This window comes from Aythya marila (assembly GCF_965140915.1).
Source record: "Aythya marila genome assembly, chromosome: 2".
Classification (NCBI taxonomy): domain Eukaryota; kingdom Metazoa; phylum Chordata; class Aves; order Anseriformes; family Anatidae; genus Aythya; species Aythya marila.
This window is the reverse complement of record NC_139043.1, coordinates 22,300,952-22,328,462: the sequence shown is the minus strand read 5'-3', so window position 1 is coordinate 22,328,462 and position 27,511 is coordinate 22,300,952. Positions and strand designations below refer to the sequence as shown.

Here is a 27,511-nt window from a genome sequence, read left to right as displayed (position 1 = left end):
TTTCATCACACTGTGATGTTTTCATAAAGGGACAGAGCCTGCCTTTTGGAAATTACAGAAGTCCCTTGGCTGTTATTTTATAAACTGTCAGATTTGTGTTTCTTCATGAACAGTGATATATTCAGGCTTGCTATCACTGTTTAAGGTTCTTCAAAAAATGAACATAATTTAGTTAAAATAGAAGTTGATCTAGAATTATCTTAAACCAACAATAAAGTAAACTCAGTCTGACATCATGTCTTGAGACAATTGACTTTGGAAAATGAGAATAATCATCACAGAAAATTCTGCTGAGCATGTGAATACATGGTTGTGGTGATGGGAAACATCCCTCTGAAAAGCAATCTGCTAGTAAGTAATGAGCTAATCTGTAATTGAGAGCAGTTTAAAAGAGAAAACAAAATTCTGTTAAGACAATGAATCTGTTTTACTTATATAATTAGATAATACTGTTTTAACTTAGGTAATTCTGCCAAAAATAGCTTACTACAGTTACTTTCCTCATATTTTAACCCACAGTTGAGCTTTTATGATCACTTTTCTGTATTGTTTCAGCAAGACACTCAAAAAATAGTTACTTCCTTCATTTCTGTGCAACAGGGAAAACCTTTTTTTTTGTAGCAAAGTTCAGCTAATAAAACTTTCTCCAGCATGACAAGTTTGGTATTTGATACACTCTGGACAGGAAACAGAAAGATTGAGGGATTCTTGCTTGCTATTCACCTTCCTAAATGAAATAGAACACATTTTTTATTGCTATCTAAAGTACACAGTGGATCTCATTCTCCAATGTTTCACATCCTGTGCAGTCATTTAATGCCACTGCAAAGTGATGCATTGCAAAATATTTGCATGACTCTAAAATAGGGCAGCAGGAAAACCAGGTCTTCTCACTGTGCTTAATAGTGTTACCAAAAATGAGCTAATGCTCCTGTTTTACAGAATTCTTATGCTTTGACAAATATTCATCCAGGAAACAGAACATGCCTTCTCTCAGACAGGTACTGTTCCGAATACAGACAACAAGAAGACAGAGAGGAATCAGGAAATATGACTACATCGTTGCAGTAACGGATGGTGAATATTTAAATGCAAAGAACTGTCTGCACATCAGCATTAATAGGGCTGCAGCAGATAGTCATTTATGCGTTTGGTAGTTGTAATTTATACTTCTAATCAAAAAGTGCATTTAGCAAAAAACAGTAGTCAGCAACAACTCTGGAGATTTGCAAAGTGAGATCTCATACATTTTATCTAAACTGAAGCTAAAAGCAGCAGTCTTTATTTCTAATAAATAGATTGTCTTAATGTGCATGACCTCCAAAGAGTCAAGAGTCATTTGAATAATGAATTTCTTACTAGTACCATTCCTCCAAGAAATAAATGAATTTTCAGTGTTGTGCTTCATAAATTTCTCTCTGATGAGCTGTAGGATGAGCTTTTTGACTCTACAGAATTTTGTGTGAAGTTGCTTTAAAGGTAGGAAAGACACCATTTTCTCTTCTTATCTAATTTAAAATTAACTGAGGAGTCAAGCATTCCAGAAAGAGTTTCTTGAACTAAGACTAACCATGGAAATTTTCATGAAAAATTGGAAGTTTTGAGCATGAGAAAAAAGAAATTTGTAAAACATTTGTTGCTCACACAATGTTTCATTTATCATCTGTAATCAGCATCTTTTACACGTTGCACCAGGGAAACAAAGAAATGTGATATTTGTTTATTCACAGATCTCCCACTGAAGCTGTAAAATTAAAAATCCATTGTATTTATCACGTACCTGTAAACAACTGCTTTTCCAGCTCCAAATGCACCCACAATTAAATCTGGAGAAAGAAAACAGCTTCAGAAGAACTATATAGAAGCCTTATTCATACTAAATAAGATTACTAATATACAGAATGCAGTAACATGAAACAAATGTGGAAATTCCCACTTTCTTAGCAATTTTTTCAACACTACTATCTTAAAGAAAACATTTAAGACTGGACAAGACTGGCTCATAAATATCTTGTCTGTATCCAGTCAGTGTGAATCTGTTTAACACGGGGTCAGGCATGGTACAATTTTGCTTCTCTGCAGTTTGTATTAAAGAGTAAGAAGAATGCCTTCAACTTCCATGCATTTTCATAGAATCACAGAACCACAGAATGGTTTGGGTTGAAAGGGACATTAAAGATCACCCAGTTCCAGCCCCGTGCCATTGGCAGGGACACCTCCCACCAGACCAGGCTGCCCAAAGCCCCATCCAGCCTGGCCTTGAGCACCTCCAGGGATGGGGCATCCACAGCTTCTCTGGGCAGCCTGTGCCTTACCACCCACTGAGTAAAGAACTTCTTCCCAATATGTAATCTAAATCTCTCCTCTTTTAATTTAAAACCATTACCCTTGTCCTATCCCTACACCTCCTGACAAAGAGTCCCTCCCCAGCTTTCCTGTAGGCCCCCTTTAGGTACTGGCAGGCCGCTATAAGGTCTCCCTGGAGCCTTCTCTTCTCCAGGCTGAACAACCCCAACTCCCTCAGCCTGTCTTCATAGGAGAGGTGCTCCAGACCTTTGATTGTCTTCATGGCCCCCCTCTGGACTTGTTCTAACAGGTCCATGTCCTCCTCGTGCTGTGGGCCCTAGAGCTGAGAGAAGCACTCCAGGTTGGGTCTCACAAGAGGGGCAGAATCCCCTCCCTTGCCCTGCTGCCCACGTTGCCCGGGGTTGGCTTTCTGGGCTGCAAGCCCATGTTGCCAGCGCATGTTGAGTTTCTCATCCACCAACACCCCCCACGTCCTTGTCCTCAGGGCTGTTCTCAGTTTTATCCCAAACCACTAATTGCCCATTACACATAGAGATAAAAACCAACTTTTTGGTCACTCCCATGCAGTTCACATTGAAAGTTTACCGTGTTCTTTCCTGACATTCCTTCCAATCCTTTTTTGTGCTTTAAGTCATTTGTTCATTAATTTAGGAAATTACATCTCTGTGACCATGAAAACAAGGCATAGGTTGGAGAATGGCTAATTTCATAGTTACTAATGTTTTCAGCATCATATAGGGTGTGTAAAGGCCTGTAATAGTTATCAGTTGAAAGCCATCACAAGTCACGATTTGGAACAAATAGGGTCAACAGTGCTAGCATTTCACTGGGCCTTGGGCACATCTTTGTTACCAGGCCTGGGTTGGAATCCTACAGGCCCAAATATTTCCTCCTTTTACCTGGAGTCCCCACACAGTGCTCTCTGGAAAGATCCCGACTGGCTTGCTGGAAAGATCACGTAGATCTCCAGTTCTTGTTGGAGAAAAGCTGGGGCCAAGCAGCAGGGAACAAAGGCTCAGCTTTCCTGCTGCCTCTCGCTGGAGCACAGATCAAGAATGGGAAAGAGCTTTGTCTTGTTTTCATACGCCCTAATGCAATGCCCAGCTGGGTACCTCTTTCACTCTACTGCTGCTATCCTATGGTTTGATTTACAAACGTGCCATTCGGTAGGCCGGGCACAGCCTGGCACTCTGAGCTGATCTGAGTTCATGAAACCAGTATACAGGGTCGACAAACAAACCCTTTCTTGCTGTTTCCATCGTTTGAGCGTGGGTGTGCTTAGAGGCACTGAAGTCACGGAGCATAACGCAATGACACAGCTCTGGTGCTAATTAGCTTGGTGGGTTTGGGCCGGTCTGGCAGCGTGTTTTCCAGTGCTGTCTGCCCTTCAGATGGTCAGGATTTAACAAGTTTAAACAAGCACTCCACATGGGCAACAGCCTGTCCTACAATAGATTCCACTGATTAACATCCTCATCAGAGAGGGCATGGACAGTTTATGGGTCTGATCTACTTTTTGCATAACATTTACATTTTTCTGCTTCCATTGGCCTTACAGAAACATGCTTCAGAGTCAGAAATACTTTAAATAGCAGAAAATAAGTGTTGCTTCTGTCTCCTTTTTTGGATATTTATGAGTCCTTTTCATTAGCAGCTTTTCTAGAGAGCTTGCTCACACTCCCAAGACCTAAAGATATTTTCCTCTTAAATGAACAACTGATTGAGACATACCTATCATCATAAAGGCTCCACAACACAAGCAGCAGAACTTTCTGTAACAGCTACAGTATGCACAGTAACCCAAAAAGATTTTTTTTTTTTTTTCCAAAAAAACAACATTGTGTTATGAACAGAAAGTGAGACAAGAAGGAAGGACTTTACATTAAAACTGTTGTTCCCAGCTGGATTCTCTTTATGAATTCTGCAACTGACTTAACCTAGGATATGTACTGTTTCATACCAGACTAGATAAGTCAAAAGGTTTCATTACAGGGCTGTGCTATGGCACTGACAAAACTAGCAGGTATCTATGACTTATCTGTATTCTAGAATTGCGATGACTTCATAATCTGATTTTTCATTAAAAAATAAAGCACTCCAATCCTTCACAGACACAAGGTAAAGCTTGAACACACAACTTGAGTTCAAGTTTAATAACCCGTAGCCTGTTTGAACCTGAAGTTAGAAAGAATGAGTCTGTGAGAGATACTTACCCTCCGCAGTCTGAGTGAAATCTTAATTTCAGTATCTACAGCTGTATGAACTTGTGTCCCCACTACCTCAGCATCCCCACTTTGACATTGACGAAAATTTTGCACAGCTGCTTACTAGTTAAATCCTGGTTTCTCTGGGACAGAACCCAGCTTATTTGAAAACAGAAGCTAATGGTTTTAGAGCAACAATGACAGTCCCCAGTCACCAAAAGACTGAGCAGTCTTTCTGCATTGCAACCTCAGCCAGGCTTGGAGACACAGCAAGAAAGATGAGGACATTCAATAATGGCACCATCATAAAAGCTCCACTTGAACAAATGCTTAGGACAGCTGAGACTATGCTCATCCTGTTCTCATTTGCAAGAACGTACTTTTTCCCTGACATGTCCTTTATTTTATACTCTTGGCCATAATTATTCTTCAGCTAAAGAGTCTGAATGAGTGTGTGCTGGTTTGCTTGAGATATGATTAATTTTCTTCATAGTAGCTTGTACATATGTTATGTTTTGTTTGTTTGTTTGTTTTTTAACTGTATGATTTGTAATGAAAATAGACGTGATAACACACCGATGTTTTAGTTGTTGCAGAGCAGTGCTTATACTAAGTCAAGGACTCCTCTGCTTCTTGTGCTGCCCTGCCAGCAAGAAGGCTGGGGGTGCACAAAGAGGGCACAGAGCCAGGATAGTTGATCCAAATGTAACAAAGTGATATCTCGTACCATAAGATGTTATGTTCAACATAAAACTGGGAGGAGTTGGCTAGGGGAGCTGCTTGGGGACTGGCTGGGCATCGATCGGCTGGTGGTGAGAAACTGTGTTATACATCACTTGCTGGGTGTGCAATTTTTTTTTTTTTCCATTCTTATTAAACTGTCTTTATCTCAACCCATGAGTTTTCTAACTTTTGCCCTTCCAGTTCTCTTCCCCACGCATCCAGCTGCGGGGGCAATAAGCAGCTCAGCTGCCCACTGGGTTAAACCACAACAGCATGAAACTACTAAGAAGGAAAAGTGGACTTCAGAATAAATATGCAAAGAATAAAATATACTTATGTCCAGGAGTGACATCTGTGAGCTAACATAAGGAGCAAGTCATTATATATTAAAGAGGATTTAGTGGAAGATCCATTAGAGTTAGGCTTTGCTTTTACTTGTTCTCTTAAAGAGCATGTAGCTTTATTCTTTCTTTCATTGCTTTCTGGGGTCAACTCTTATACTTCTCAATGGAAAAAAAACACAAAACAAAACAAACCATTTTTGACACTGATACAAATCCAAGAGATTTGAATACACATCAAATCAGATCACTTATATGCAGAAGTTTTGAATTTGTTGTGCGTTTTGAAGAAGAAAAGTTATTAAACATTTCTATGAAAGAAAAGCATGTCTAAATTATCTGCAGCTTGGCAAGTTTCCGCTCCTAAAAATAGAGAGAAGTTGTTTTTATTCATTTCTTGTTAATGCTACACATGCAATGTCACTGATATAAAGTCCACTAATTAGAAAACAAGGGTTTAACGAAGAATTTGGAATTACACAGAAAAAAAAGCAACAGCATAGTGAAGTGTAACCCTTCCAAGCAGAGCCTGAAGGAAAGCATATGAAAACTTCTGACTGCACCTTTGCATTTCTGAGTAGTTTTTTTTTAAGGTCCGAATAAAACATTTATAAATAGCGAAAGAAAGAGAGAGAGGTATCTGACACAAAATGGCCTTCACTCCTTCTCTATTTCATGTTTTCAGGAGGATGAGAATCCTTCTAGATTCAGGTAAATGACGACTTTGTCTATGCCAACTCAATGAGAAGATCTTTTACCATCTGTTCCTCCTTCAGAGAAGCAGAGCTGAAGGAAGGGCTGGTGTGCTTCTGCCTCATTGCTGCTGTGGCATGAATGAGCTGTAGGGCTCATAACCAAAATGCTCGATGGGTTTTGTAAGCTTATCTCTTTACCTGTACCTTCCACGTGGCCATGCCAGACCTTAAAGGCTGTGCTAAAGGGCAGAACCCAGCCACGATGCTGAATGAACCTTCAACTAACTGAAGGAAGTAGAGTTCTACTTCCAGTCTCAACAACTCATTTATTAACTTGAGCAAATTCTTTGATCCCCTGATATTTTTAAAGGACATCTCCATCCCTTATGAGAGATGCAGCCCCAGGGAGCCTTAAGCGGGGGAGGAACGTGTGGCATGCTCAGCACTCCACCCTTCGTTTGGAGTCTGTCCAGCAGTCCCAAGAGATGTGGCCAAGGCACGGAATGTCATCTTCATGGGGAGATGGGGGCCAAGAACAGCAGCCAGCGAAGAACTGCACCATTGGCACACACTTCATTTGCCAGAAACACAGAAATGAAAACGACAGACAGATGAGTCACTGCCCCGCCACAACTCTATCAGGATACAGGCATGAAAGTGTTTGCTTTATGGGCTCAGTATGTTCTGCTGGCAGCTTTAAACAGCATATTGTGTAGTCTGTCAGTTTAATTGCATAGTAGAAATAGTAACTGGAAAACAATTAAGAATCCTATCAGTGTAGGTGCTAATGGAAATTTCACAAAAGAGAGTGAGGAAACTGCATAACTGAAAACCCTGTTAATTTTTTTTTGTGTGAGCCTTTCTTCTTTTTTATTTCCCCACCATCAGATTTCTATTTCTGCTTTCTAGGATTTCAGAGATCACTAAACAGTAAGAAAGGGCCAGAATAACATTCCCTTTAAATGGCCATTACTAAAGGCTTGACCATAATGAAGGACACAGGATTTATCCAATTCAGCCAACCTTACTCAAGAATTTTAGCTGAATATGACACTCAACCACCACCCAAATCAGAATCACTTTCTTGTACCATTCTCGACTGTCTCGATCCTCATGTTTTTAAACCATTCTGGAAGCAGATCTGTTAAGAATAACACCTAAGGCTAATTCAATGCTCCAGTTTTGTCTGAATGAGACCCTTTCATAGTGCAGTGTTATTATTCATTCCATTATACTACAAACAAATTCAAAAGGAGGCAGGTCATGTCCTGTCACTTCAGTCAATCCCTACTTCCTGTTATTAACTGCTTTATTCTTATACTCTGTTGGGGAAAATATTGTTAATTTCATTAAATAACTCAAAGAATTTTAGAAAAGCACGTCTATAAATTAAATAGATCATTTGTGCAATTGTTAATCGTAAAATTAACATATTTTCAGAAGATTCTTGGCTTGTCACTATATTTTTGATTGATTATTCATGTGTAGACAAATTTAGCTGGTAGAAACACCAGCTCTTCTGCATTTGCTGGCAGAACCCACGCCCTTGTTCTGGCTCCCACGCTCAGCACTCTTTTCTTACCAGAGCAGATGCAACTTTTCATTGATTAAACTTGTTTGTCTTCCACAAATCTCCTGGACCAATTTCATAATTTAATCATCACTAGATTATGACTCTGTGATATCGTTGGCATGCTGCCTATTGTTCTCAAAAACTTATGAGCACTGAAGAACCCTTGCTTCTCAGAAAGAAACTTGAGTGTTTTCTTCCCACTGTTTGAGTTAACGTACTTAGCAGATGGAGCTGCTAAATACTCCTATTTTAATATGATTACACTGAATTGCTGAAGTTCTTAGGAAATTTTGTCTGATTATGACACTTGTTTCTTTCTTAAAATGTTTCTAGAGTAAATTGTTTGTATTATATTATTTAATTGAATTATTAAATATAAATATGTGTACTCTTAAGATAATAACTGAGCCCAAAATAATGAGGCCTGAAGATGCCTTTATCCATTTCCCTGGCAGAAAAAGGCTTGACTAAAAAGAATAACAAAAAGAACAGGCCAACAGAACTGGGTTTGTTTAAAACTGTGATACCTTGATCACCATCAAGTTTCAGTGACACTTATTCCAGGGGAATCTCTAAGTTAATAGGGAAGACCTACACAAGTGTCAAAGCAGGCAGGGAACAGAAACCATATTGCATAATGTATTTGAGCAATTAACTAATTAACTATCAACAGCCTTTGAATAGCGAATTCATCCAGAGCACTGCTCAGAATCCACCCACACCGTTAAAAGAAACTGGTTAAACAATCCTGGCTCACAAAAACATTTGAACAAACCACAGTCTGCCGGAGGATATGCCACAAGAAGAAAGCAAGCTTAATGAGTTGAGCAAGTTTCTCATTATAAACTATTTGCTCAGCTATAATCAGCCATCAAGTGACTGAGCATATGCTCAAATGTGAGGGTGGAAACCTCACAGCCTCCAAATGCGTGAGCCCTGCACAGATAGATGAACCAGCTGGAAGTGCAGCACCATCACCTAGATAATCACAGACTTTAAGCACTCAGTTGGGAACAGCTTTGAACTGATTCCCAGAAGCAAAAAGAAATGAGTTTATTTTTCCTAACTAGTTGCATTTTCTAACTATGCAATTAGAAAAGATAGATAAAATAATACATAAAATAAGCTACAATTCAAAATGCAAACCTAAGCTGAGACCTCAATCCTTGCTCCAGGCCTTGTGACACAAATAAAGCTCAGGATAGAGCAAAGGGGCCCTAAACGCTCCAGATTTAGCTGGGAAGGGAGTGGTAACTGTGTTGAAAGTTACCATTAGACTGTTCAGATAGGCATAGGCATAGGCAGTCAGGAAAGGTGTGCTGAGGCAGGGACTGCAAAAGATCCTGGGTAAACCTTGAAGAGGTGCTGCTACAGAGAATGCCATGGCTATCCCATCGGAACATTATGACCAAGGAAGTGGTGGAGTGCTCATCCCTGGAAATATTTACGGGATGTGCGGATGTTGCATGGTTTAGTGATGGGACTTGGTAGGTCAGGTGACATTTGGACTTGATGATCCTGAAGGTCTTTTCCAACCTAAAGGATTCTATGATTCTGTGATCTTCAACCAAAAATCTACCTCTTGAATTTACATTCCGGCCTCTTCATCTGGAAGTACAGCACGTTCTTCTGTTTTTTCTTCTGACTGACATATCTGACTGACATGCTTGATTTACCTTCCTGTTACTGCTTCCTTATAGCCTTTCTGACTATAACGTTTGGTCAAATTTAGACTGTATTAAACTATAAAGTTTGCCTAACTCTCATATGACCACAAAGAAAGGAGCAGAGGGGGCAGCTGCATGTCCTTCGAGAGACACACCTGTCAGCAGCACAGGGTTTTACCCCTGGTGCTTCCCAGGGCTGAAAGTTTCCCACTGCTTTTGGGCCTGCAAAGTAGAGGCTAGCGTATTATCACCCCAGCTATGTAGATAAAGGAGTAGTTCTGGGCACACAAAATCTGCAGCGTCTGTGAACCTGACATGATTTACAGAAGTCCTGCTCTGGAAGTCTGTGGAGATGTAAACCTAGGGTTGTGCTTAATAACAAAAACTAAATCTTCCCTGTTGAAAGGTTAAAAAAATCCCTGTATTTTCACAATGCTCAGAGAAGAGGTCTGTTACTTTTACAGCACTAATATCTATGCCAGGGCAGCTGAAGACAGATGGTCATTACACTGAGAGGACCGTTAATGAGAAGGAAAAGCAGCCCTGTCTGTACGCTGACCCTACTAAAAAATTACTAAAATATAGGAGAAAAAACAGACTGTGATTCATCCTCACTTTTCAGAAACTGTATTCCCCAACTTGTAACTGAGTCTTTAAGTGTGCTGGCTCATGGGAGAGTCCAGGATGAAGCTCAGTGATCTGTGAGAGGAAGCCATACAGGCAAGTGGTCTCTTCTGGCCTCCAAGTCTGTGAATCCACTGTGCTGCTCCAAGAACATTAATCTGTCGTCTGATTTAACAAAGCACTGAAACTCTAAAAGCTCTGAAAATGCTACACAGTGCATGAAAAATGAAATGCCTCTCATTTCCTAGCCAGGGATATGCCTGCATCATGAACAAAGTTAGGCACAAGGGCTCAAGAAAATTGTACCAGCACCACTTAAATTAAAGGAGCCCTCACAAACTAGTGTCTGAAGCTTTGAACTTCTTGAAAGCATGATCCTTTTTTGAGTTTATTTGTCTTCACACCACTCTTTGACCATAGAAGAGATAATTGCTGGGAGACTCTCACCTTAGACTGTGGCAATATGTGTTTATACCTTCAGCCAGACATCTCCAGGGAACTGAACTTCTGAGAATGATGAGTCAATATAACCTGATTTTATTAACCTTTTCTTTCTGTAAAATGGTTGAGTTTACAATATAGTCAGTAAAAAAATGTTGAGATCCTTTCCTAATTTTATACAACCCTCTTTGAATCACAAGTATGACCCATAGTTTGGGAAGCACTGAATTGCAAGTCCTTCTAAAGTCAGCAAATGCCCTGCCCCTCAGTTGACATCTAAAATAAAACTTCCTTCATATTCTTTCAAAGTTCTGTCCCTTCTTTCCTCTTCATTCAAGGGCAGCCCTTCAGGATTTCCGTCAGAAGGTAGAAAAGAAAAGCTTTTTGACACAAGAAGGGTTACTTGTTTCATTGCCTAGTGTGTTTGTCCTGGACTTGCATTTCCCCATATTATTTCCTTTCTTTCTTTTACCCACAGGAAGGTATTCTATTCTTGTGCTAATACCGTGCCATGGTTGTGCTATTTTTACAGCTCTGTTTTGGTGCTTCAAGTGTATGACTTAAGGAAGAGGTGGTCAGCTAATAGTAAGGTGTGTTTTTTTTTTTTGCTTGTGTCATTTTCTGACAGATTCTCACCAGTGCTCAGGACTGCTCATCCAGACACTCAACGAGGGATGTAGGAAAAAGCTAATTATGATAAATGTAGGTTTGTGTTCTATTTCTAAAATAAATAATTCATGTAACAAAACCAAACCATCTAACTCATGGTATGCTGATATCACAATGGGAAATTCTTCAAGTAGGATGTATAGCAGAGCCAACAATGACAGGCAGGATAAATCCAGTAAATCTCACAAGTGAACTGACTACAGAACCTCCTCGGTGCACATTTAGAAAGATCGAGTCCCATCATCCAAACTTTTCATTAATTAGCTTAAAAGATGCTCCACAAAAAGTGGTTTATACAGTAGGTAGACTTCTACTCTTCTTGCTTCCCAATGTGACTCAAAGAAGATCTGAAAGAATCTTTCCTTTCCCTCTATCTTTCCAATCTTAGAAATGTAAGGAATGCAATATCCTGTTTTCTTTGGTTTTGCTGGGGGGCCTTGTGTGTGCTTTAGAAAATGTTTAAATGCTGGAACTTTAATAAAGACCTCCCTTGTCCAAAGCAACCTCATTAGTCATGGACAATGAAAAACTATTAATAGCATCACAGACAATATGCAAACAAAAAGTCAGAACGCTGTTTAAAGTCCTTTCTCTTAAATGTTAAAGTTTCTCTCACTTAAAGTGATAGCCTCATTTTATTACTCTGCAGTCAGCTTTTCTGTTGGGTAAGACTGTAATTTCTATCATAAACACCCCTTTCCAGAAACCTTCTTCCTCATCTGAGAAAAACAAAAGCAAAACTCTTCTAAGGTTTTTACAATCCATCACAAAATCGAAAGAGATCACACTTTTGCCCCTTTGAAAATCAAAATTTTCCCTTTCTAAAGAACACAACTTTTAAGAACGTTAGCCTGAAACAACCCAGGCTAACAAGAGAGATTTCACAGTGAGTTAGAAAACAAAGACTTAGCATCCTACTGTGGATGAACCTTTCACAATAAAAAATATGATGTTTTATTGCACGCTATTGCTAAGCTTCTGAATTCTAATGAAAAGAAACAAAACAGATTTGTTTTCAGAAGAGAGAGAGTAAACACAAACACATGTAAAATATCTTCAACATTCAGACTACTTGGATGCTAGGAACATTCCTCTTTTAAAAACCAAACACCTCCTCCCCAGCAAAACTCAACTGATGTTACCAACTTGACAAATGCACATCAGGTAAACTAATAAGAAAGAATCAAGGAAAAGTTGACACAGCAGAATGAAAACAACAACAACAAAAAAAAAAACATGGAAAGGCCCAAATTAAATATCTGTCTTTAAGCAATGTCTTTGCATTCTCTGTTTTTTGTAATGAGAACAAAGCTGTTAAGAACCCAAATACAGCCCATCATCTCTTTGGACAGCAAAAAACAACTTAGCAACACTACCAAGTCAATCTCTTTCTACAACACAACATGTTTTTAATTAAGAAAGAATGCCAGAATGAAGGAAACCTTACAAGTTCAATAAGCTGAGAGCACTCAGTGAGGGGAAAGGGTTAAGCTTGTATTGTAAACTTCACATGTTTTATGTTAATGTAACTGTTTAAGCCCTTTCTTGACTTTCTGATCATGTCTTTTGACAGGAAAGGGAGTATTTGTTTTGTCTGATTTTAACTCTCAGGAAAGCAAGCTAGAACTATCCAAAAATATGTCTATTCGTTAATTTGACCTCTGCCTTCCAAAAGGAGCAGTTTAGGCATGATGCATTTTCCAGGGGATGGAAGTATGAAATTCCCTTTCTAATGGAAAAATCTTACCTGGGTAATCATTCTTGTCTACATCCGAGTCTCCTCTCAGAGTGAAGCCAAATCCCGAAGGCATGGACTGTGAGGCCCAGGCTCCATTGAGAACCTGGGAAGGGTTAGTATTTAACCCATTACTGTATCCATTGTAAATGAACACTTTCCCTCTTCGGTCTTCACCTGCAAATGGTGCACCAATAGCAATGTCTGCAGCACAGTAAAAGAATAAAAAGAATAGGCACAGTTAACATAAAGCAAGAATTAAGTCCCCGCAGGAAAACAGACATAAAAGGTTTCTGCCATGTACATGCAAAAACTATGGCATTCTGTACTTCTCTGTGAATTCTAATTTCAGGACAAATATTCAAGAATGTTCATGATGTCTTATGTATCAAACTTTTATGACAAAAGCTTACAAACTCATCCTGTGAGAGTGTTATAACATTGTACTAAATTGCCAATCCACACTGTATTCCTCTACTGCATTTCCAGGACATTTAATAAGCTTTAATAAATTGAGACATAATGAATGCCTGAATCCACTTCATTTTATTTAGTCAGATAAAATTTTTCCCTGATTTCTTCTATCACCTAGTTAATAAGGAATAGCTGTTATAGAAAAATAATTTTATTATTCCTGATAAAATGTTCAACACAGGGAAAAACCCCACCTCTCTCAAACATCCGGTGTGTTAGTATGCAAAAGAGAACAATGAAATGTAAGGTTTTATCTATACCAAGCCAACATGTTATTGAGAAATGGAGGAGGAGGAAATAGGAGGCCTTGTGTATTATGCAACTGAGCACTGCAATACTTAAAAAATGAGGTGTCATATCCAAGAAGTGGAACTCACAAAGCTCTTCACAATTCTAACACATAGGAAGTGGAGAGAATCATGATAGAAGTGGAGAGAGTCAAAGACTCAAAGACTGAGATTCAGCAGCTGAACTAGCTGAGCTAGACAACAGGAAACACTATCTACAGCTCTAATTTTTAGGATCTCATCAAGGAGCTGACACTAGACTCCTTTATTAAACTTGACTTTTGCACCTGGAATTCCTACCTTCCCTCTGAAGGGAGGAGGGCAACAAAGCTCTGTGACTCATGTCTTCAATTATGAAGCAGAATACCTCAGCTCTAGATCCTTCTTAGCATTCTTTATACAGCAAGAAATACAAGCAGGAATACATCTTCCCTACCAGAATGCCATGGAGACCAACCTTCCCTGCCTGGAGAAGCTGAAGGCATCTGCTACTGCTCACAGGTAGGAAAGAGAAAGTCTTCACCATGGGGTTCAGCCCAGCTGGGTCTTCCAGGGAAATGGGATTCCCAGAAAACCCAATGAGGGTATTCTCACCAACCACAGCCCATTGACTTCTGCAAGATGGGATTGGAGTTTTCTGCACCCTGAACCCCAGTAAAATCCTATGTATCCAGAGATGACTTATCCCTTGCACAGGAGACACACATTTGCCACACAGCCCTACAGTCTAGTGGTTAGAGCACTGTGCAAAAGGAGGAGCTAAGTCCTTTGTTTTTAGTTTACTGGCCGAAGTATCTTTAAGGCTACTGTTCAAAATAACTCCACCTGTAAAAACCCCTTGGGGCTTTAGATGCAGAGATGTCTCCTTGTAGGTCCTTAGCATCTGGAAACAGGACGTAAGAAAATGCATGTAGGTAAGATGAGAATGTTACTGACCGTGAGTAGGAGCCTAACTCTAGGTGCTCAAAGCATCCAAGCTATCTCATACAATTAAGCAAATTAGTTTACTTGGACTGTTTTCCAGAACTCTGGCTCTCGGTTTACTTGGTGAATGTTTTGCTATTTATTTTTGTGCTAGTGGTATCTGGAAAAGATCCCACCATGAAACTGTTTCTTTCTGTGCCTAAATATCGGTGGAAGCCTGATTCCAAAACAGTATGCCTGTATTTGTCCTCTTCCTTCATTGTGGGCAAGATACTCCTGCTCCAGTTACTAAGCCTTATTCGATTTATCCAAGCATTTGAAGAGAGAAAGAGAACGCTGCTTTTAAACAAATTCAACATCTTAACTAAGTATTTAAATCTAATTATATTTATAAAACAACAGATAATATTTTGATTCAAATGAACATGTTAGCATTTGGTAAAAAATAGCACTGTATTGAATAAGACTGTCCTAAAAGTAAGCTTTTTATGGTTTGGCCCTCAGTACCAGTTTCATTAGGGTTAGTGTAAATCCTCACGACTTTCAAAAGCAATTACATGGTAAAACGCCTTTTTCAGGCACTGCACAGACACTTCATCTTCACTGCTTAGCCATTTTTAATATCCATTTTATACACACACATATATATGTTACCACATTATATAAAAATTACCATTATATCCATCCTGATTGAGATCTCCAAGGTGTGTGATTGCACTGCCAAATCTACCAAACACTTCCGTGCTGGTCAGAATTTGCGCGTCTTGGAAGAGGAAAGCACTTTCTTGCAGGTACAGATAAACTTGCCCAACTTCTTTAGGCTTGCTCTCAAATTCTCGTTCCATAAAGAGAGGGGCCCCAACTAAGATATCATCTAAACTGGAAAAGTCAAACAAAAATCAGTGTCACTGAGAGACTGAGGAAACCAACAAAGTTCATGCATTTGTTTAACACGAAGCAAACTAAAAGAGGCAGGGAGGCATTTCTGGAGTTCTAAAGCAACCACTTGGTAAAAGCATGGTCAACTGGAGAAGCCTACCCAGGGCTGTACCCACTCCAGTTTTTAATATCTCCAAGGATGGAGACTCCATAACGTCTCTGGGCAACCTGCTCCAGTGTTCAATCAACCTCACAGCAAAAAACTTTCTGCTAAGATTTAAATAGAAATTATTGTACTTCAATTCATGCCCACGATAGACACTGAAATGCTATACTTTGCAGTTTATGATACAGAAGTCCGGAATTTAACTCAGAGGTAATCTGTGTTAGCAGAACAAATTCAGTAGATCTATCCTGCTAATGGCGCTAGTGAAAGACAAAGTTTTGTATCAACTGTAGATTTTTTTTAACGCTACACATCAGTAAGTGAACAACAGACCAAAAATTGCCACTTGCCAGGATATTTTTGAAGTAATACACATGAAACACAGGCAGAACATCAAACCATAGAGAATTCCTCATCACTAATTCAAATGTAAGCTGGGAGAAAAAGCCAAAGTTTCATTTCTGAAAACAGAATCTTCTGTTGAATATTAGAGTAGCTGCAGTGCTTATGTTATTTGCTGTTATTTTGGTGTATTAAGTATTAAAGAGAAAAGATATCAAAAAGTCATAGTAATATGAAGCTTAAAGGGAAAAGTTAATCTCTATGTTTTGCTAGTCCAAGAAGGATCAGTAAAAGATGACAGACTAATCAAAAGATATGTTGCATCTTATCAACATTTATTTGGCAAGAAAAAAAAAGATGCTTTACTGGACAGAAAATAATAAAATCAAGCAAGATTGATAGACATGTAACAAGAGGAAATGTTCATAATAGATCATTTTGAAATATGAAACAATGGTACCAGATAAATTTCTGAAGGTTGTTCAAACCCCTGTAAACTAACAGAAAAATTCCCATTATATTCAGTGGCACTGGTCATCCATATTAAGGAATTCTGTTATTGCAAAGGTCTACTACTACTTAATCCTAGCATTTTAAATTTAGAAAACATATTCTCTATCTTTAACATGAAACTTTGTTCCAACTTTGTAAAAATCACAGAAAACTTTATATGCTCACTTCACCATATTCTGAATAGTGATGTTTTCACAGAGGCTTTATTCATTAGCAAACCAATTAGGAAAAATGCACTACAGTGTTTTTCCTAATCCTGATAGAAAACAACAACAAAACCACAGACGCATGTCCTAGGAGTAGCTTAGCTGCTACTCTACCATGGATATACACTATTGTTCTAGGATGTGTACCACAGAATTTAATAGAGAATATCTCATTTGAATGCCTTCTAATCACATGGTAGAAGTTACACATTCTGTAAATTGTGACAAAGCACTTACTCAAAATGTTATTTTTCTATTAAGTTTTATAGATGTTTCCACAAAGGAAACTGTAATTCAAAGTGTTAGGTCACTTCTGTACAGTTCTTTTTTATATGTCAGATATTACTCCGTTGCATGGATAACTACAAAAGGAAGGAAGCAGAAGCTGACTTCACAGCAAAGGTGGGGTTTTCCTTCCACACTAAACATCAAAAGTTCTCTGCTAATGGAAGGTGTTAGTGGCTTGGACAGAACGTCAGCTGAAGCTGTTGTCATGAAACAACAGCAACAACAGAAACAGATCATTAATGTTCTTTTTTCATAAGTTATTTTATGTACGCCATGTACTAAAAGCATTGCATGGTAGCATTATCATCTGTAATTTTACTACATCGCAGTCCACATGTTCACACTGATAATGTGACCCCATGGTGTTATGTGCTGTGTAAAGCATGAGGCAAAAGATGAGCTTGGCTCCAATTAAAATTTTATAAATGAGAGATTGTAAGGCTATGGGAAGATATTTTAGAAGTGGTAGGGAAGCAAAAGATTCAGAGCCAGTAAGCTCCCAGTACATCAATGTAAAATAAGTAGATACCTAGATACCTTTGAAACTGGGGGCCATACAGAAGTTGAATAATATTCAATGTGCCTAAAATGGAGAGAGAGGCAGACTATCCATTGTCCACCATGGCCAAAAATTCCCTAAGCAGAAGCCCAATGCAGAATACAAGAGTCACCAGGTAAGATGGAAAGCAGACAGGAGCTAGAGTCTGTTATGGAGGGATTATTACATCTCAGATGAAAGTCCTGGGTTATTTTTCTAGGAAAATTTCCACTTTGTTAAAAGAAACGACAATGATCATATAAAATGCATGAATAGTCCAGTGAGCAGGACCAAAACTCAGCAGCTAAGATGGCTAAGAGGGAAAGGTGGGAGGAAGGCACTCATCTAAATTAGACTGACCTACCTCTAGATTTGTTATGGGTAGCAGAGCTACCTGGAGCTCCCAGAGCACTGAGTTGGCCTTCCCTCCAGGTCTGGCATGTCCCACCCATACCAACCTTCCAGCCCTCACCCTCTTGCTGTTCCCTCTTCTTTCTTAGTGCCCAAGCTCAGGTCAAGATAAGCTGCTTCAGCAAGTCCTCTATAAGAAGGATTTTTTTTATTTTTTTTTAACCCCCACTGTCATAGCAACATACAATAGACAGAGAGGATTCTTCAGCTACCTTGTTCTCTGTTAGCCTCATTCTCTTATTCCCAGTGTCTCACCAAGTGGGTAATAAGAAAGCAATCATTGCTCACCATGCTTTACAGTCAGTTGTTTAGGACCTTTTACAGTTTCTAAATGTAAGTATTTAGACATCAAGCACTCTAGATGAGTCACTTGTTTGGTTGCAAGCACCATGTGATTGGAATTATTTATTTTTAGTGGTGAAGGAGGAAATTTCAATTGGCTTTTAGCTATAGGAGTTTATATTTACAGAAGTGGAGTTGTGAGCCAAATTCAGGGTGACGTCCTGTCTTTTAAAAAGCAACAAAAGCAAAGCAAATGTCCCTTAACAGCAATATTAAATCAAAAAGGGCAGTTCAGTGTGCAGTATTTTGAACTGCACCATTAGATTTATTTTGTCACTGCCTATGATGGTGCAGTTAACAGGAATCAGTGTATTTATGTTTGTTCCAGCACAGAAACATTACTAGCCAATATTGCTTCCCTAAAAGCATAAACTGACCACCTGCTGAGACTGGATGAGGTTGCTTTGTATGCTGCCCTGTAATAAAAAACAGGAGTATGGGAAGTGTCAAGAGGTCAAAGTATAACTGTGGGAAGCTTTGATAGAGGCTCCATAAAAGACCAGTAAACAATTTATTCCACAATTTTTATTAAATTGTTTTACTCTATATTGAGTGCTCTCTCTTTTTCTCTTCACTAGGAATTCAGCCTGTAAGTTGATGGCACAGCTTGATTTGTTAAGTTTCACTGAAGATTTCTGATTACTAGCAGTGGGCAACAAAAGGGTAGTTGAAATAATACCTTCAATTTCCCTGTTCTGCCTACAGAAATATTTTCCTAGGATAAGCCTTAGAGCCACATCTTCAGCCTTATTGGAGCAATTCATCATATTTATTAATATTTTCATTATATGACTTAATCAGGTTTCTGCTACTGGTAAGGTCATCACTACCTCCTTTGTCTTTAGCTGAAAAAAAATGTGAATTTGAAGTGGACATTTCCCTTTTGCTTTTATTTCTTTCCCTCCAGTTTTACTTTTCCTTTCAGATAAATATTTCCATTGACTATATGTGCAAACCAGCAATGATGGACTATATATAATCAGACATGTTTATCATGTAGAGCTTTTTGTGTTTTGTTTTCTGTGGGATGTTTGGATCTCAGAGAAAGTCATTAGATTTCTTTTAAGATATAGACTGGAAGACCACACAGGCCTCAACAGCATTTTGATTATATTATTGACATAAACTGTGGTCTTAGAGGTACACAGAAAATATGAGACCTGCCAAGTAACCCTGTGATTCACAGGAAATAACCTGTCTACGAAATAGTTTGGTTCAATGAGAAGTTAACTAATAAGTTCCCTGAAAGTCTAATGAGTGCCTTTTGTAACTAAGATCAATATTTCTCCATCCTTTCATGTTAGTAACGCCTTGCAGTAACACTAAACTAATCCTGACTCAGTGTATCAGAAAAAATAGTTTTAGAAAGTTCAAGTATGATGACAAAATCTGACCTCAGAGCCTTGGAGCAACTTGACTAGTATAAAGATATGACAGGAACTGCTGAAGCCTTTTTCCACCCCATTTTAGTTTTGGAACTACAATAACATTTGATCACCTTGTTCCTTTTCTCATTTCTTATATCCCTAACTTTAAGGGTTCACTAGTCCCTGATGGGAAGTAATGATTTAGCCCAGCGAAAGTATTTAATGCACTATGTTTATGTCCCTAATAAGAAATAATGACAAGAACAAAGCATAGACAAAGCTGAGACAAGTTGCAATAGGAAAGAGTATGAAAAGCTCTGAATATAATCCTAGCTCACCTTCATGCAGGCTTACAAGGTTCTGAGCCTCACTAATCCTTAACTCCTTTCTAAAAAGCTAGTATCTTACTAGTATCGCTTACTAAAGTCCTGATTTTCTAAAGCATTTAATCGGATTTTACGTAAGATCAAAGTCAGCAAGTGTTGTTGAATGGGGCCAGTGTCATTAAGCATAACCCTGGCAGTTAAGCAGCATTCTCCCTCAGGCAAGCACAATGGCTGTCATAACAACTGTGGATCATAGACACTTTTTGGACCTCTAGATGATGAAAATGGACGACCAGCCAGCAGGCACTGCAAAGAGGAACCAATGATACTGAAAAGCTCTTAAAACTGAGAAGTGAAGCTCTGAATGGTCTACTTACCTGCTTCTAAGAATGGAAGAATGAACTTTTGGCTTGCATCTCTCTCCCCAACAACAGTTTGCAGTTTTATTCACTCTACCTCTACTTGGATTTGTTTCCTAAGACTTTAGACACTCTGCCATGCTGCTTTGAATAAATATTCAGGAAGATAAACTTAAACTAGGCCTGAAAATATTTATGCCACTGTAATTGCATAAAAAAAAAACCTAAGTGAACAATCAGAAAAGCAGAGAAGCCAAAAGAAGCATTTTGAGGCATGAAGCACCTGAAAAACTGTGGTTATTAATAAATATCAGGCATTGCTTCTATGGATGTTCAGTGGAGCTGAATATATTTGGTAACCTACCCATCATTGTTAACATCAGATACTGCAACAGTGTACCCAAAATAAGACGCCATCTGGAAATAAAAAACAACAGATAGGCTTTCATATCATAACAATTTTTAAGAAGTTTTTACTGATAAACCTCTTTGTTTCTATGGTTATTAGTTCTAAGAGGTAAACATTTTATGTATTTTTGAAACTATATTGATGAAATTATATCCTCTTGATATATAATACTTCATCACATAGTTGCTTGACATTACCTGTTCACCAGTGAAGTTCTGAATGAAGGTCAAGTCAGAAGAATTAATGATTGAGACCTGATAACAGAAAGATATGGAAAGTTTCAAGCACAGACAAAGATGATACAGCATAGCACCACTGCAAACCAACGTGAAATGCAGAAGGACGGTCCAATGTGGTCAAGAAAACACATCAATTCTTTTCTGTTGCACCACAGTTTTCCTGTGTTATCTTGGATAAATCACTACAATTTTATGAGTTCAACTCCCCCATGAAGAAACTGGGGAAAAAATTGTTTCCTTCCTTACCAGACAATGTGAACAGCTGCAAATCACAGCACATCAGATAATCAGCAGCTACATTATTAGGCACGAAAACAGAAATTAAAAAAAAATATATATACATATGTGTATATATATATAAATATATATAATAAACATATAATATATATGATACATATAAACATACATTTACATTTATATACATATACATACATAAATACACACCTTTCGTCTGAAAAATGGTATCAATAAGTTCCAGAGACACAAGGAATTTGGGGTCCACAAAGCTAGATAATGTGTCTGTGGCTGGGATCTTTCTGTTTCCCAATCAGAAACACCTGAAACTTGTTTTTTTTTCTTCCTAAGATAGAAAAGCTGTGTATTCACACATCACCCTTCTCTCAGTTTCTAACTGTACTGTACCTCCTTTCATTTGGTAGTCAGTCTATGTACTTAAAAAGAACACTGAAAACAAACACCGTGTATGAATAATCAGAACGTGGACTTCTCTCTACTGTGGACAGAAAGTTGCACATGAAATACCCCAGCCGATGGGTAAACTTAGGCCAGGGTCTGATACCTGTGGGTACTGGGATACTACTCGTACTCAAAGCATGCTGGTAACTGGCTGTTGAAAACAGACTTCAGAATGGAGTAAGAGCTTAATATTCAAAGCCGATGCCAGTAAGCATTTCATCTCAATTAGGTAAGCCTGAGTGTAAAAGCCAGTGGCAGTTTTATTTGATTAGAAAGTTTAGGCTCAAAGAGACTGAAAATATAATATAGCCTTTAACCTTCCAAATGGTCTAATGGCATTCTCACTATAAATGTCATTCTCACTATATAAAGGATAAAACGTGAGTCCAGTACGTACATAGCCAAAGTTCTGTGCTCCTCTTGGGACTCCAGCAACCAACTCTGAAAGATAAACAATTGGCAATGAACTGGCTATGCTATCTGAGCAGTTCATGCAACATGCATCCCATGCCACTTAAATCTTCCTTGATACATTATAACTTTAGGATTTTGGTTTTTTATCTGTATCAGAAACACCTGCAAATCACTTCAAGGCATTCATTCATAAGATTTTAACATTCATCCAGTGCATCTAGTTGCTTGAAATACTACATCTGAAGTGTTGAATACACTCCACACCTAGCCAGAAGTCTCTTTCCACCTACTTAGCATGGAACAGTCCAATAAAGCTCTTACTCCGATTCAGCTTCTTACCTGACAGCTGTGGATTGATCAAACAAGAATTAGCTGTGGCAACACACACTATCATACAGAAGCTAAACATGATTGTCATTACAAATTCCCCTTTTCTTTCTGGCTGCACAACATTCCCTCCCATCTGTTGTTTGGCTTGATGCCATGAAAGTGTTTGACAAGTTGTGCACACGCTAGCTATCTAAAAGCATTACAAGCAAGTTTTTGTGAGTCGTATTGAGGGAATTAATTGAACTAGAACATGAAACACTGGACCTAGCTGCTCTCTAGTACATGATTCCACTCAGAGGCCAAATCTTAAACAACTAGTGGGGGAAAAAAAGACAAAGAAAAGAGCAAAGCCACAGCCAGCAGTCATACTGTCTAAACCTTCCCTCATTACAATACCCAGAGCAGAAGACAGCAGAAGGAGCTTCAAACACCAGAGCGCCTCAGACATCTTCCTTGACTGACCTAGCATTCACCTATTCTGCTTTGGGTTTATATACTTCCCTTTGGTTGAATGTGTCTGGTCAAGAGGAGATGAAAATAGTAATGAAGGACTGTGAGGTCAGCCAACGATGCAATTCTTTGTGCCAATCATATAGTGGCTGCAGTCTTCCACTGTCAGAAGCATATAAGCATATCTTTTTTTATTTTTTTTCCTTATTTTATTTTTTTAGCATTGCACTCAAAATTGTGTCTTTTTTAATTTTTTTTTCTTTTTCTTCTTGACTCCAGAGTGGCTCAGGACAGGAAATTCTAAACTTTACAGGGATTAAGCAGCAGTTCTGGGGAGCTGGCTTCATTTGTAGAAATGTACTGGGTATCTATTGACTTGTGAGTCTGGACCATGGAGCTATTCATACTCCCAAGAAATCTGCTGTTTATATAATACTTTCTGACTGTCAGCCTTAAACAAGATATATAGCTCCTAAGGTACGAAACACCAGGGATCACAGCTAACTGTATGTACATGTATGTTTCAACACACAGACATTGCCAAACTAGGTTGCATCTCTCCAGCCAGGTGCTGAGCTCCAGCAGCCTCTATGCTGCTGAGTAACTTAAGTACAGGCCACAGAACTGTAGAGGATTGCACAGTTGGTTCCACTCATTACATCACCAAATTGGCTAAATTCAGTGAGCTTAGCTGGCTCCACCTGTGATGTCACAGCTCTGCAGAACAGACACACAAGCAGGAGGATACCACCATAGCAGATTCAGACGTTTAGGTCACTTAAATTCTGCTCTGGCATGCTACACCTTCTAAGGAAATATTTGCCTCTAAGAATATTGGGCACGGATAGCTTAAGTTTCACCAGTGTTTCAGATGCATAAAAAGTGGACCTGTGTACAGATCCAAACAGAGGAATTTAATAGGTGCACAGCCATGTGGTTTCCATTCAAGTAAATGGCTTCTTACCTTGTTCAGAATCTCCAGTAAATTCCCCAGCAGCCACTGAGTATCCTGTTTAAAAATAAATCACAAGAAAAAAAAAAAAAAGTTAAACCATTTCTTTCAAAAAATGTGAAAGGACAATCAGGTTTGTCAGCTCATCTGATCATCAGAATATAAATTTTCTAAAATTAGTATTCTAGAACTGTGTGGGGAAAAAAGGGAAAATTATCACATTATTATGACTTAATTAACTGTAGATCTCAAAGAATAATAGATCTAGCCTTCCTCTCCCCAGATGAACTGCCAAAGCATTAATACTTAATACTTTCTCTGAAAAAAAACAGGAGGTAGTACAGTAGTTTGCCCTAACAGCTATTGACAAAATTTTGGTCTTCATAACGGTCCTGCATTGTGTGAGAATCCTGGTTTAGTTCTATATGGAAGATAGATTTCCAAGATTTCCAAAGATGCAGTTGAATACCTCCTGAGGCTTTTGTAAACCAATGAGATAATTGATGCTGACAAAGTAAAGACTTCAGGATTGTATCAGTGACTGCAATTTCAAATCTATGGGCAGAGATGAAAGGTTGTATTTTTGCCTTCTAATTCCACTCCATTTTTTCTATAATCGTGTGAAGCAAAAACTGTCTTGCATGCACAGATGTGTGAATATCATGCAAATTCTTAGTGAAAATGAAAGATACAAAGAGCCTTTTTTATTACATAATATATGCAAACAGTGTTATATTATTTAAAAGACACAATTCAAGTAAGCAATTGCAGTGAGAATAAATTGGGTGTTTATGTAGTACTGCATGAAAGTACTGCAGAACTGAATTTTATTTATCTATCAAAAACTGAAATAGTCTTTAATTACTTTAAACTCAAACCATTATCTTGGAGTGAAAGAAAATATAAATAGGAAAAGTTGGTATTTGTGGTTATTTTTTTAAGATCAAATAATAAGAATCCTAATCAGACATTTAAGATCTCAACTTTCAAAACCTGTTGTTGCGCATAACTTGAAGAATGTTCTTCATTCCATTGAAGTCACAAGCAAACTACTGATCTGTTGTTCTGCTTAAGGCATAATGTGTTTGAATCATCTCACAATTGGGACATTAGTAATTTAGGGCTTGTTTTCTCATTTATATAAGCCCCTTGCTTTTAGGACATATTGCTAACTGAAAAAGAGCTTAGCTTACCCATGTAATTGTCATCATACGTGGGTGGTGCCACTCCTGTCTGCTTCTCTCGTGCTAGTTTCCTCAGAATATCTTTGAAGGAATAATTTGCAATGATATCCGCAATGCTTGCAGTGATTACCTGACCTGAATTCAAACAGCTTCATAAATGAAAGGGACACAAAGGACAGCCGCAAAACAGAGCTAGCAGAACATAAAAACAGAGCTTCAAGGGATAATATAGCACAAATGCAAAGATTAGGCATCTTCTCTCAATCTTTCTTCATCATTACCCTGAAAGTCTCACAAGTCCATGTAAATAAATACATCAAGGCATTGATTCTGCATTGAACAATCACAAAAACCAACTCCAGATACATTTCACAGAGCTGAATCAAACTAAAATCAAACATTTTCAGGCTCAGCCTCTTCAGAACAGCTACCTTTTGCAGCTGTAGAGTTTAAATTTAATAGACAAATGGAAGTAATTTCTTAATGGAAAATTCAATGCATCCCCTACCATCATAATCAATCAGATCTTCCTTTTTTAATGGCTATGAAAAAACACACATCAAACACACATCAATGAGGCTGACAAGAGGCAAGTTGGTAGGCAGAGTCTAGGAATCAGCTACATCACGACATCAAAAACAGTTAAAGCAAAAATACCCTTTTTCTCCTTTACCAAAACTACTTCAGATTTCATCTACATGAGAAACTACATCTGAGAAACTGCAGTGATGCCACATATATCCTGAAAATACGTGCAGATAGCAATAAAAAGTGGTGTTCAGAAACAAATAGTGACAAAATTTTGAAAATATTACATTTACTGTACAAATATTAGCTACTTAACGAATGTAAGTATTTTTAGGAAAACAGCTTATTAAATAACAAATCTGCTAAACTGCCAAGATAAAAATAGTTATTTCTCTTTGTCTCTCTTTCTGTAGAACCTACAGTCTGAATTTTCTCTTGACTTGTTTTTATGCTCAGTGGCTTCTAAACAATTCCTCTGTTGTTTATACTTGTTGAAAATAGACCAGAGACTGGTTACCTTAAACTGAGAAAACACTGGAAATCTAGAATGTTTTCCACAATACTTTATGCTTCACTTCTTAGATCAAGTCAACCAGCCAGATGAACATACCTTGCCAATAAAAACTACCAGGCCCGCCTACTATCAGGTCTCCATTCTACAAAAAGCAGAATTGAATAAAATTACACAACAAAAGAACACAACAAAATGAAGCATGCATGGGAAAAAAACAATTTTAATGACCAAAAGAATATCAGAACAATGATAAGGGAGAACAGTCCTGTCCAAGGAAAGGATGTAGGCACATGGATTTTCAGGAAAATCTATGGATAAATAAAGTTAAGACCATCCTATGCATCTTTATTTGAATGAAAGACAATTTTATTTTTCAGTACTAACAGCATTCTAAAAATTGCTGGTTCTTTGTAAGAAAATGAAGTCAGCATAAAAGAGGTCCTTCACATTCAATGAAGCAACGGTAATGTTTTACAGAGAAATACAGCTGTGTATATTCTACAATGAAGTCTTTACTACTTGCCTATTAATAGTGTGAATAACAATTGTTGCTACACAACACTGAAAACAATTCCAGTGATGTGAAAGACGTGTGGGCTCCTAGTGCTGTAATACTGGCAAAGATAGTAACAATAGCTGCAAAATATATTCTTTGGCCCACAGTATTTTTACTGACTCTCTTGGCATGTAAGAACAACTAGCTATTTCCCTTCAGTGTTTCCTCTATCACCTCCACAGGAGAACAGTCTCAGTCATTGGTCTGGCTCCAAAAGCATCCTTATACAAAATCTATTTTGACTTCTAAAAGACAGCTGGTGCCTGCCCATTATTTCCTGAAAGTCAGGTCTCCAGAAAGCAATGTGAATGTGGAACACTGAGAGAGAAGCACATACAAATTTTTGCTTAATTATCTGTTAAGATAGATCAAGGAGAGATAAATTGGAGTACTGCTAAAAGATGAACAGGTACTGATAGTGATATTTCTTCTATTAATGAAACCAGAAAGTTTAAAGCTTGCAAAGGAGGAAAGAACTTGGCAAAACCTTCCATATGCAGTAGCATGGGCATAAACTCTTGATCACTGTGACAGCACGTGCACATGGGGTTTATATTAGAAATATATTTGGTCAAAGTATTTCAGAAGCATAATCTCACCTTGTAAAAATCTAAGCTGAAACCTGCTTGACAAAAGCCTTGTCCTTCAGGATCTGCATTGCCTGCAATTATGAAAGAAGAAGCATTTTATTGATTTCATAGTGCATGTAGAAGACAGTGTACACACCCCCTGGAGCTGTAAGGCTGTAAATGCAAAATTATCAAATTATATGTAAAGAAGGTGTTGTTTTTGTTGTTGTTGTTTGTTTGTTTGTTTGTTTTAAGGCAGAGCAAATCAA

At 38.2% G+C, this 27,511-nt stretch overlaps 1 protein-coding gene across 1 annotated transcript in view; it reads right to left on the bottom strand.

Annotated features, from left to right (window-relative positions):
• ITGA8 (integrin subunit alpha 8) overlaps window positions 1–27,511 on the bottom strand; it is a 109,168-nt gene that overhangs the window by 65,051 nt on the left and 16,606 nt on the right. Inside the window, exons 5-14 of the mRNA XM_082754700.1 lie at window positions 27,273–27,334; window positions 26,214–26,259; window positions 25,085–25,210; window positions 23,904–23,948; window positions 22,143–22,186; window positions 21,008–21,064; window positions 20,766–20,818; window positions 15,338–15,543; window positions 12,992–13,183; window positions 1,781–1,826 (exon numbers count right to left, since the gene is read on the bottom strand). Of these exons, the coding sequence (XP_082610826.1) occupies window positions 1,781–1,826; window positions 12,992–13,183; window positions 15,338–15,543; window positions 20,766–20,818; window positions 21,008–21,064; window positions 22,143–22,186; window positions 23,904–23,948; window positions 25,085–25,210; window positions 26,214–26,259; window positions 27,273–27,334 (877 nt within the window). The remainder of the gene's footprint in view (window positions 1–1,780; window positions 1,827–12,991; window positions 13,184–15,337; window positions 15,544–20,765; window positions 20,819–21,007; window positions 21,065–22,142; window positions 22,187–23,903; window positions 23,949–25,084; window positions 25,211–26,213; window positions 26,260–27,272; window positions 27,335–27,511) is intronic.